Source organism: Anabas testudineus, chromosome 14 (assembly GCF_900324465.2).
Source record: "Anabas testudineus chromosome 14, fAnaTes1.2, whole genome shotgun sequence".
NCBI lineage: Eukaryota > Metazoa > Chordata > Actinopteri > Anabantiformes > Anabantidae > Anabas > Anabas testudineus.
The window spans coordinates 508,074-520,228 of record NC_046623.1 but is presented as its reverse complement, the minus strand read 5'-3'; the positions used below and the strand labels follow the sequence as shown (position 1 = coordinate 520,228).

The following is a 12,155-nucleotide window of genomic DNA, read 5'->3' as shown; positions in this document are numbered from 1 at the left end:
CAGTAAGATCATTTACAGTCTACAGTTTACCATTGCATTATCCCTCTCTTAGTGTTTCCTAAATTCATTATCAACTTGTTTACAAAGTAAAACAAGGGTAGTTTAACCATTCATGAAAAATTAAAGTTGATGTTTAATAAACCCTTTTAGGCTCCATGTATGATCCAGTAATGATCGCCTTGTCTTTAGCTATTGGTTGCTTGTTTTATGCTGCAGAACAGCAGCAAAAACAAAAATAAGGAATGAGGGAGACCATAGTTGGCTATTTGATTTTCACAAAAAAATTATTAAAGCATTAATATGTAATATATTGTAGCATCCCAGGTGGGACTGGCCATGATAGGAACATTTCTGAAACAAACTTCTCAGGACCACCGATGAGATTTAATAATGCAGTAGTTTATTTTCTCTTGCCCAAGGGAGCATGCACTCCTCAGCACAGCAGCAAAACATGAAGTATCTAGCACATACAGTTCTTTTTATGGATTTCAGATGGGAGGGAGATGTTGTTCTGTCAGTAACTAAAGACGTAACAAATCAGTTCCTCATCATCAAAGCATGATCATCAAAGCAGTTGCAACAGTGCAGCTGGTTCCCATCTCTAAATAAATTCCACACCGGAACATCCTATCTGGCTCTCTAAAATAAAAGTCAGGTGCACTATCTCACAAGGGCAAAAGGAATGCTTCACAAGAGTCATTTTAAGTTATGCAGTGTCATTAGAAACAAATTTAAAAGAATAACTCTCTGTACTAGATTTCTAATAGGCCACAAAGACTCATGAGAGATAGTTGTCATCTTGCAGAATTATAATTGTGTGTGTTCAGGTCTCAATTGACTGTTTGCTGTTCTGTTGTATAATTTGTGTGACTCAATGTATAGACAAAACGTGACAACATGAGTAAAATTAGTGTTGTGGAAAGAGACCTCCCTAGTTGGAATAGGTTATGGTTGGCTGAGAGTTTGCAAGTTTTCTCCTCAAAAGGTAATGCCTAAGCATTGACGCATTGAGGTTTGGCTAAGGTTGGCAAACAATAACTAATCACAGCAACCAGTAGAGACGGTTATTTTAACCCATAAGAATTCAGACCCAATTCTACTGAAAGAAAAATATGATGTGTAGATATGAAACCACATTGAACACATTTCTAAAAGTGTTGGTGATACCCAATCAAGAAGAGTATACTACACCCTAATTATATATAATACTGATAAAAACACACACTCCACTTGAAAAAGCAAAACTATCCAGCACAACAAGGCATCCAGTACTAATAATACAAAAAAGTGTTGGTTTGATGGTCTAGGACCAGTGAATACATATGTCAGTTCAGCATATAAAAGTGCTGATAAGTAAATGGGCTCTACAAGAAACCGGTTGGCCCTCTAAAGAAGAAGATGAGATGTTGGTTCTCAGCACATCAATATTATTATTATTATTATAATTAATACTAATACCCTAATATATTAATACAATACAATAATTACTATTGCTTACTAAATTGAGAGATATACAATGGAAAAGGCTTCAGGTTTTGATATATGCCCATGTTATGCAAAATCAATTTTTTGGTAAATTTCGTACATTTTAATGACTCTCTGGTGCATGTAGACACACACCAAGTATGTGAGTAGTGGACTACATCCATTTTCTGGTTTTATAGAAACACTCCCTAATGGCCCCCAATGGTCCATTTAAAGTTTGCGCTTGAATTTTCAAGTGTCAGGGACCTAATACCTGCTCAGGCTCGGTCCAAACACTGCCAACGGCATAGGCGGAACATTAGCAATCCCGCATTGGTTTTCCTGGCTGCAGCAGACTTACTCTGGAAACAGTGGCAGCAGAGTGCAAAGCACAGGCACAGCTCACCGTTTTCTTTTTTTCTTAGTTTTCTACTTTTCTGACCATCAGAGTGAGTGTGCACACCGGATGGACAGCAAGAAGAATGTGAAAACAATGTAATGAAAACAATGAAGTCTGCCTTTAAATCCAGTTTGAATCTTAGTTTTATAGCTTTTTAAAAATGGACAACAGTGCCACCTACTGTTGAATGAGCTTTTGTCCTGTGAGCCGTCATATTTTGAATGCTGTATAATGAGTACACTGCTCAAAAAAATTGTAAGAAACACATTAGATCTCAAAAAATAATGCTATATCTATATCTATAGTGATACAGACTGGGTAATGTGTTAGGAATAAAAAAAAGATGTCACATTATTTGATGTAAATGAAATACCAACATACATAAAGAGGGCTGAATTTAAACACACTCAATCAAAAAACTGAAGTGAAAAAATTGTGTTTCAGGTTAGTCCGCTTACTCACATTTTATTACAGCAACTCAGAATGGTACTCAGTAGCTTTTATAGCCCCCACATGTTTGTATGCATGACTGACAATGCTCCTAATGAGACGACGGATGTTGTCCTGGGGTCCTTCGAGATCAGGACTAGAGCACCAGATCTTTTGACCTTCTAAAACCCTGTCCAGCTCTCCTAGGAAGAAGTCACCTGGAATCTCGCAGTAAAACAATTCGGCCTAACAAGAAGGAAGTCCAGTTGCCATGACTCAACTTCCAGATCATATTTGTAATGTTTCTATCATTTTGATTCTTATCAAAGTCAGCAGCAGAAACTTCAAATGTAGAAATAGCACTTCACAACTTTATATTATCTGTACTTTCTGTCCAACAGGTCAATCAAAAAGACGTGCTTATGTTGTTTATGCCCCAAAATACGTAAAAGTGCAGTCTGCTATAATGAATGTTTGCATTTAGCATAATTTTTCCAAACCAAGTTCTTTAGATTTAGGTCCAGATTTAGAAAGGAACAAGATATTTCCTGTGCTTCTTAGCATTTCAACTGCAGGTATCACATGCTTGTATTTTAGCACTGAACAGCCAAAAATAGCAATAACAAGATAAAAGACACAAACTCAACACGTGTTTTTGATTGACAGCAGATTTATTGTTTAAGGTGTGAAGAGATTCCATTTATTTTGCCATATACCTCACTGACTCAACAGACAGAAATAAAACATCTACAATCTAAGCGTGATTCTGAAATCTATTACTAACACAGTATAAACCAACGCGTAATAATAAAAGTGTGCAATGTCAGCATCCACAGTCCTCTCCTGCTAAAGCCTTAATGAGAATAATGACCTTAATGACCATATAGGCTTAAGCTGTTTATCCCAAACCACTGAAGCATAGTAGTTACTTGCTTATTAGAACATTTAAAGTTGTGAAATTGTCCTGGTTTGGTTATGTGTAGGCACAAAACCTACTTTGTTGTGTTTATGACAAAAATGTGGTTTGGTGTTAAGTACTTCCTTAACATTAGATTACCTCTGTCTTCACAGTTACAGTAATAAATATGTAGTTATGGTTGTCAATGAATATTAAAAGGGTAACAAAACTGATATCGTTGTTTGTGTCTTATAATTGCTGTCATTCCACCATGGCCTATAAATATTGACCCATTTTCATTCATCTATTTTACATATTCTGTACATATATTAAGTTTCCTGTATTGATGTTTTTGTGTATTTATGTTAGTGTGGATCTTTCCTGGTTGTGGTTCCCTTTCTTTCTTTCTGTGTTGAGAACAACTGTAATGAGGCAAAACAATTTCCTTCTGGGATTAATAAAGTTTTTTTTAAATCTTGAATACCAGTTACATGTTGTAGTTAATTTACTTCCTCCAAATGCTGACAGTGAGCTCTATGTATCCTTAAATTTCCCCTTGCGCCTGTTATTGCTGCTTATAGGAGTAACAAAATGTGACTATGGATTATGATAAATGTGGACATTTTTTTACAGGACCATTTCATCTGTCAGGAAGAATGTCTAAAGAGATCACAAGCAATCACTGATAATCAGTTTAACATCCCTCTACCACATCATCATCACTAAACACATTCATAGATCTGTCATTCAAATGTGACAAAAAACATGCCTATAGTATTACAGGCCTAAAACCTGAAACAAAGGATTCTGTACAAAAAAAAACTGAACTTGAAAAAAAATATTGAATTTGCTCACATGATCCATTCATACATTATGCGTTTATTTTCATTTACAACATGTCGTTTGTTTCTCAAAATTCAATTGTGTTTTTTTTTTTTTTTATTGTATTTGATTTGATATCCATTGATATATACAGAAAAAAAGTCCCAGACTCAGAGTCACTTTAATGAAAAACTGTTCACCTGATTCATGGTGGCACATTATTGTCTCCCTGGTAGGCCCCTCCTTGGCATTTTTTCACAGTCCATAGATTCTGCCTTGTGACAGTGTCAAAAAAAGAAAAATAAATAAAACTCACTTGTCCGGGCTCTGGAAAGTATGAAACATACATAAAAAAATAATAAAACACTGAAAGACTGAACTTTTTTGAAAGTCAGTTTTACAGGCTCTTTTTAAATTTCTTTTATTATAATAGTATTTTATAAAATGTTATTTGGATCAAAGAACGATTTTGGGGTTACAAGTGCCCTAATGGTGTAGTCACACCAAAGTTTACTTTCCATTCATGTATATGTGCCCCTGATACAAATTCACCTTAATTAAATTGGGACAATTAAATTTTTGTGTCAAAGTAATAAAAAGTGCTCCACAGTTCACATTTATGTCTGTGGTAGCATATTGTGTGATGAGATATGGAAACATGAACTACTACTAATTAGTGGCCATCCATATCACTAACCGTGAATGTGACCAACTAAATCACAGCATAAATAGATGACAGATGACAAATGAACTGGCTGATGCTAATCTTTGACTCACAATTATCAGTTGTTTAGGTATATATTCAGTGCAAATCTATAAGACATAATTCTACCCTTTTTAACCAGTAATATTCAGCTGTAAATATTGCAACAGACATGTTAACTCATTCAACTAACACCCACCTGTATTGCTAAGGAGAGTGCAAGATCCATGTTTTCTTTCCCAAGAAGCTAGAGGTGATAATTATTGTATGTTGTGCTTTCTGGCAACATAGAAAGATCACTTAGGTCTTTTTCCAAAACTGCTTGTCTGCGTCCGTGTTCGGGGACTGACCTCAGAAAAGGAATAGAGAGAGAAGTGGACATGGAGCTCAGAAGGCTATCAGCTTGCTCTGGTTCGTCTGTGTCTGGTGAGGGCGCAAACAACGGAGAAGGTGGTAACGCTCCATCATCTATGTTCTGTAAAGACACCACCTGCAGTGTGTTTGTATTTGTTTGTGTCTTAGTAGTTCTTATTTGGTTATCCTTCTCATTCTCTCCCTCGTTTCTTGTCTCACTATTCTGGTGGCTGCTGCTAACTGCTTTCACTTGACTTAATTCTAAGTTGGTGTAGGAACCTGACTCAGTCATGACCTGGAGGAGATTTCTGAGGCTGTCTGAGACTTCATTGCACCCATTCTGGTTGGCTTGAGCTATCTGGCACAGGAGATGAGTGTGCTGACGGAGCTGGGTGATTTCTCTCTCTGTGGCTGCATTCTGCTTCAGCAGTTCCTTAGTGCGCAGGGTTATGGCCAGCAGACCTGACTGGTTCAGGATCTCGGCTGTGTTGAGAAAACGACGCTGGCGTGTGGATGAGCTGTCCGGTGTCAAACGATATGGGCTGTGAGCCGTGGAGGAAGAGGGTGATAAAGAGGGAGGAGAGGAGGATGATGGCGAGTCAGAGCAAAAAGGTGGTGAAGGTGTCTGGGAGCTGGAGATAGAGGGTGAGCTCACATTGTGAGAATTCAAACTTTGTTGGCAGTAGTGAGTCTTGTTTTGGGTGGCAGAGAACGTGTGGCTGGGTAACGAACCGTGAGATGAACTGGAGCTGTCCTCTCCTCTGCCTTTATACTGCAAATAGGAATGGACTCTACTGTCTTTCTGCTGTTGGGGCTTCAGGAGGTGGCTGGTGATAGATAAAGCCTCCTTCTTCTCTTCTTCAATGCACGCTCTCTTGCTCTGGCTGTGGCCCTCACTTCCACTGTACTTAACCCCCTCCACCCATGTAGTACCCTTGCCCCCATGACTCTCCTTTCTGGGGTGGGGGGCAATTCGTGGATAAGAATTCAGGATAGGCAGGTACGACTTCTTGCTGTTTCGATTCAGGTTGCTGTAGCTGCCTCCTTTCTTAGCTGGACCTTGTGATGCAGCTAGACTGGATGTAGGGGTTTGGGTGGAAGTGGAACAAGCAGGCAATGTTGACTGTTGGATCAGTAAGAGCTGGGTGGGTGCTTTGGCACTGATAAGGCTGTGCCAATCTCTGCCCCACGCCACCTGGCCATGCAGAAGCTGTTCTGGTCTAGACTATACCACCAGGAGGTTGTGAGCAGGGTTTTATATGAGCAGCAATTAGAGACAAGAGCAAAGAAAGGAGCAAAAGATGGAGAGGAGGTTAAAGTCACAAACAGATAAGCAGTGAGGCACTGAATTAGCTGAGGCAACCATATTTGAAAAAATATAAAAACCAAACGACATAATTTAATGAAGTCTCCCAGGGAGTTCTACAATGACCTGAGATTTGTTGTGGCTGTGATTGTGTTTATAGCCCGTTTGGAGGTATGTGGGAGCTGGTGTGGGTCTTTGTGGTATTTGACATTTAAATTCAGTTATCATTCTAACAAAATACAGTTTATAATCAGTTACTATGTAATAATTTCACACATATTATAATATACTCCATCAGAGAATACAGAACCTGTATAAAATGGTAAAATTACCTCTCTCTCCACTAAAGTCAAAAATGTTAAAAGATAAAGTTATTAAAATAAATTTAACTGTAAATCACCTTTTCATACCATACCATGCATTTATTTTTCTTACAATTTTCATAGTATTTAAAACACTGTTTTGATTTACTATCACTGCTGTCATCAGAAGAAGAGCTTAAGTCATTTTTCTAGAAGAAAGGCCAAACATTCTCTTATCCCAGCTTCCTAAAAGTTGGAGCCTGTTGATGTTTTATATTATAGTAAACAGAAGGTGTTCAGGTTTTGGACAAAACTTTAGTTGGATAAAAACAAGACACTTGAATTAGACAGTAAACTTTTGAACATTTACTAGACCAAATCATTCAAATTAATTAACAATGAAATGGTCAGCATTTGTTAGATGCAGCCCTAATGCACTAAAGAACAGCAATATATTTTGGGAGAGTTTGTGTCTACACCCAGAATTTGTTTGTTAGCTGTATGTAATTATGAAGCATTTGTGACATATAATGACATATTATGTCATATAATGTCATTTGGCCTGTAAAATCAGTAGTTATATTTAGTTAATAAGACAGCAATGCATATACAGTACTGTGCAAAAGTCTAAGACCACCTTTAGATTTTTTTTATCAATGCGATGATAGCCATATACTGTTTATGTATTTCTCAGTTTTTACAACTAGAAACACTAGTTTGTGGAAGAGAAACACTATGCTGTTCTCATTCCACATTCCTGAACAAGCTTCTTTATAAGACTTAACTTAGCATCCAGAAGAAGATGCCAAATGCTGTGCCAGGACCTTGATGGCCTCTCAAAGAAGAAACTTTGACAAACACCTCATCTCTCTGACCTCTCCAGATTCTACCGAGGTAGCAGCGCACTGCATACAGGTGTACAGGTGCTGTTTTACTCTAATGTGTTTGTCTTTTTGATACTGTGAACATATTTTCTGTTTTCTGGTTGTATTCTATTAAAAAAACAAAGAAATAAACCCATCTATGGTCATAATGGCATTGCCAAAGCAACAAATCTAATGGTGGCGTAAGTAGAGTATTGTCAATTAAGTCAATTGAAATTTTCAATTAATATCGGAAAGCATTAAGATGTGGAGTTGTGACTGGTGACTACATGTATTTTAAAACTGATTTATTGTCTGTGTATTATGTAGCTACATAAGTAGATGCCTTAAAGTGCAAGTTATTACGTGTAACTGAATATCTCACCGGCTTCACCACAAGGTTTTTGATGAAGTAAATGGGGGGGAGCTCCTCGAAAGAAAGCATGTTGTGGCCCGTAGCATTCACAACATTGTTGTTGTTGTTTGAGCTTTTGCTGCTTTCCCTGTGAGGTTCGCTCACACTGCTGCGTTGGTCGTCTGCATCAGTGTGCACAGAGTCTGAGCCAGCCTCTGACAGCGAGGGGCAACCAAGAGTAAGAGAACACAAAGATGACAGAGGAAAGAAATATATCAACAAAACATACTGTAAAAATAGACAAAGCATAGATGTTTTTGTTTTCTTAAAAACAGGTTGTGCCTCAGTTGCATCATACAACATTCATTTGCACACATTCCCTCTCCATAAAGGTCCTAAAACTGTTTGCTGGTCACCTGTTGATTTATTCATAAACTTTTCTATTGCAGATAATTGGGAAAATTGTCCTTTCTCTTCTGATATTGTTTAAGCCTTTTGAAAATAATATTAGATGATATATGAATAACAGCACTGACATCATGGAAAGAGAAAAAAACTGAAAGAAAGAGACACAGAATAAATTAATAAACATAATCTGTAGGCTTTTCTTGGGGTAAATATCCACATTAACCTTTACTCACCTGAGTATCCTGAATCTTTTTCAGATTCCTTCTCAGAGTCACAGCACAGCATGTGGTTGCTCATGTCACCCACTCCAGATTGCTTCGTTTGGGTGCCACCTTGGGACACACGCATGGTAACACTGTTGTTCTTATCCTTGGCATTCTTTGAATTGCTACAAGCAGACCACTCCCCAAAATGCCCTTGTTCCTTTGGCATTCCTCAACTCTGTAAATAAAAGCAAGCAAGCAAATGTTTAGTACTGAGCTGCAAATCCTGTTAATCTTAAAGACGTACTTTTGCTCTCATGCTGCTGGAGCTCATGTTTACTGGCTACCTAAGCATTTCGATGAATCACAAATTATCAGAATCATCATCATAATACCACTGTAAAACAACAGAAGCATTACCTGAAAACACACACAGTAATAACCTGGTGACCAAATGTGATTTGTGTATGATCAAAGGAGTCTATGATCTCTCAGGAGCCAATGGTTTGCCTATCATCTGAAAAGCTGGTTGTTTTTGCAAATTCTTTTGTCTGCCTGTCACAAACTGGAAACCACCAATTAAATGTCAGTCAAAAAGTAATTTATTCACCCATGTCCTGATCCACTTTCTGGTGCTTGATCAGAGTAGTTAACCTCTCCATTTCATTGGGCAGAGATCCTACATTCCCAAAAATGACGGAAGGCTGACAAAGTTTACAAAGTCTCAAATTTTCCCAACTCTTCAGCTCAGGTGTCCTACTGGTTGTTATAATATTGTGGCTGATTACTGCTTTTATATGCGGTCCTAAATCAGATAGCATCAAATGTTTTCCAATGCCACCTCAGGCTGAACAGTCAGGTAACATTTTATCCGACATTCACAACACTGACAGACATTATAACTCTGCATTGACGGGAGCTTGGATAACAACAAACATGGTTGACGCCAGTGATGGAGGTAGTCAGTGGAGACACGAAAAAAATCAGGCTTGGTTGCAAATATTTCCAAAGAAATGGCGAAATGGGGTCAATGTACTGCATATGACATCAAGCTATTGTTCTTCTGCACATGCAGGTCATTTCAAGGACATATGTCCCATTTTACCAATAGTGAGTTACATAGTTAATGTGAAAAGACACAAAAAAACATCAGAATTGAGTGTTAAGACCTGCAGTTTCAATTTAGCCATACTGTATAATCATGAAATTACAATGGTCAAATCCATTTAATAAATTAAATACAATACAACGAATGGTGCGTCTTTTGTGTAATGCAGAAACTGACATTGGAACCTGCTCCTGTAAACTACTCTGGGAGCTGAGAGCTGAGATAGGAAGAACCTTAACTCTTTTAGTTTTTCACTCACTCACTTCTCATAAATGCTTGACGCTCAAAAGGACATACTTTGGATTTGGAACTTCTTTTAGTATTACTATTACTCTCAGTTTGTCGGCCATACAACTGCCTCAGATCCAGCAGTTGGCTGTTACGATGAGTATTTAGAACTAAAACTAACTAACTATATATATATATATATATATATATATATATATATATATATATATATATATATATATATATATATATATATATATATATATATATATATATACACACACACATGAGCTTAACATGATATTTAGGGCTAATGAACAGTAATGTTAACCGTGATCAGATAGATCAAATAGACTTGCAAAGAGAAAACATGTATAAACAAGTACCAGAAATGTCGAAGCTCATTTAAAGTGGACTGTACCAAAGTGGAAAGCTGTTCCGTGGTCTGAGAAAATCTGAATTTTTTTGGGGAAATCATGGACACAGCAAACACTGGTCTAAAGAGGAATGGGAAAAATCCGCCTATCAGTGCACAGTTCAAAAGTCTGCATTTGCGATGGTGTTGGGCTGCATCAGTGCGTACAGCATGAGTAACTTACACATCTGTGAAGGCTCCAATAATGCTGAATGATGCAAACAGGGTTTGTATGTCCATATGACATCTTTTTCAGAGAAGGCCTTGCTTATTTCAGCAGGACAATGCCAAAAGCACAATCTGCATGTATTACGGCTCATTAATAAAAAAGACCCGGGTGCGAAACTGACCTGTCTGCAGTCCTATCACACCCTGAAACCAGACTTAAATACAACGGAAGAGGCACCAAACTGCTGTGCAGCTGAAATCCTACATCGGTGGGTAAACGAGACCCTGTCCCAGCTTTTCTGAAGCATGTTGCTGACCTCAAATTAACATTATCAAATCACACAATCAAATTAGTCAGTTTCAACATTTGATTTGTTGTCTTGTTCTATTTTAAATCAAATGTAGGTATTAAATTATTTGCATTTCATTGCATTCTGATTTATTTTTTGAAAATATGGTTGTAAAGAATTGTTGTAAGAGCCATGTGCAAAATGAATGCAAGCTTTAATTTTTTCATGTCTTGACTATTGCAGCTCTTATTAATATTAAGGATCTAGGATTTAGTTTTCAAGGATCAGCTAGTTTGGTCAAACTACTTAACAAGATGTGAACTAACTGAATTTCTCGGATAGGAAAGACCGGATATAACTGAACAACTGGATTAGTGCATTAGTGAAGTAAGAACACACAAAGTTTAGTTAAAGTTTAAAAATAAAATCAAACAATATATATGAAATATTCTAAGAGAAACTGAATAGAAACAAAAAATAATATGAGCACAATCTATTTTATAAGTGATAGACAAAACTTCCATTTAGGTCACTGTGAACCCTGCACCGTACAAAGCCTTGACAACAGAAATATGAAAGTAAAGCATAATTGCAAATGACTGACCTGATAGGTTAATAACAGTCAGTCCATTCATGAACCTGACAGTGACTGTGTCATGCGTTGTGCCTCACCCTCCTGCATAAATAGCACGCACATGTGGCAGCAGCAGGAGGAGAACTTGATAAAGTGGTCCTGGCAGACTTAACAGTCCCACCCCGACCCTGTTATGTAATACGCTGCCTCCACTGCTCCATCAGAAAACACATAACAACTCATGTATGACGTTCTCTATACACAGCAATACAATAAACAACGCACAACAAAACCGAGCAGACTTCAATTAAAATGCACGTAGGACAAGCTCTTTTTGAACAGAGCTCACCGGACATGGTTCCGAACAGTCTGTGAACAGTTTACTCACCTGTCAGTACTTCATTCACGGGATAAAGGACAGTTACCTCTGTGAAGCACAGCACCCGCACATTAAGAAAATACGTTTCTTGCCCCCTAACTATTTACAAATACTTAAAGTGACGCCTGGTGAAGCCGCTTTTCACCGCAGCGTCCTGCTCTCGGAAACACAGCCGGCCTGATCTTGCACCGAAAGCCTCCATGATGTTCATTTGCGTAGCCCCGCCCCGCGTCTAGAAATATTAATGAGTGTGTCCGCGCGCTCAGCAGCTCGACGGTGACGTAACGGCAGCGATTTGGCAAATCCCGTGCCGAAACACGTGTTCACATGGTGACGTCAAGGGTCCATGTGAGCAGATGTATTTGGTTCTATGGTGCTTTTAACTGCTGTTGTAAATATTAAAACTACTCATGGAAACGATCAACTCAGGATGATGATGCCTTGTATACGGTAAAACACCATTTTGCACCATTTCTATAGCTCTAC

The 12,155-nt window shown here is 37.9% G+C and overlaps 1 protein-coding gene across 5 annotated transcripts; it reads right to left on the bottom strand.

The window, feature by feature from the left end:
• Positions 1-3,596: 3,596 nt before the first annotated feature.
• On the bottom strand, positions 3,597-11,863 carry LOC113169200 (CLOCK-interacting pacemaker-like). Of its 5 annotated transcripts, none has more exons than XM_026370401.1 (5): positions 11,679-11,863; positions 11,321-11,502; positions 8,538-8,745; positions 7,927-8,111; positions 3,597-6,295 (listed from the first exon to the last, which is right to left on the bottom strand). In XM_026370401.1, exons 3-5 carry the CDS (start codon positions 8,734-8,736, stop codon positions 4,964-4,966), a joined length of 1,716 nt encoding a protein of 571 aa, XP_026226186.1. In that variant the 5' UTR covers positions 8,737-8,745; positions 11,321-11,502; positions 11,679-11,863; the 3' UTR covers positions 3,597-4,963. The 5 variants fall into 5 exon arrangements, with proteins under 5 accessions (XP_026226186.1, XP_026226185.1, XP_026226187.1 ...); XM_026370400.1 differs by lacking the exon at positions 11,321-11,502 and having other exon boundaries at positions 3,597-4,340; positions 4,916-6,295; XM_026370402.1 differs by lacking the exon at positions 11,321-11,502 and having other exon boundaries at positions 3,597-4,288; positions 4,916-6,295.
• Between the last annotated feature and the right edge of the window lie 292 nt (positions 11,864-12,155).

Bases quoted from the DNA above. Each gene is read 5' to 3' on its own strand.
- LOC113169200 (XM_026370401.1), bottom strand. From the start codon at position 8,736: ATGCCAAAGGAACAAGGGCATTTTGGGGAGTGGTCTGCTTGTAGCAAT. The intron at 8,112-8,537 runs GTGAGTAAAGGT...CCTCGCTGTCAG, and splicing joins AAAAGATTCAGGATACTCAG to AGGCTGGCTCAGACTCTGTG. The intron at 6,296-7,926 runs GTGAGATATTCA...CTGGTGGTATAG, and splicing joins AAAACCTTGTGGTGAAGCCG to TCTAGACCAGAACAGCTTCT.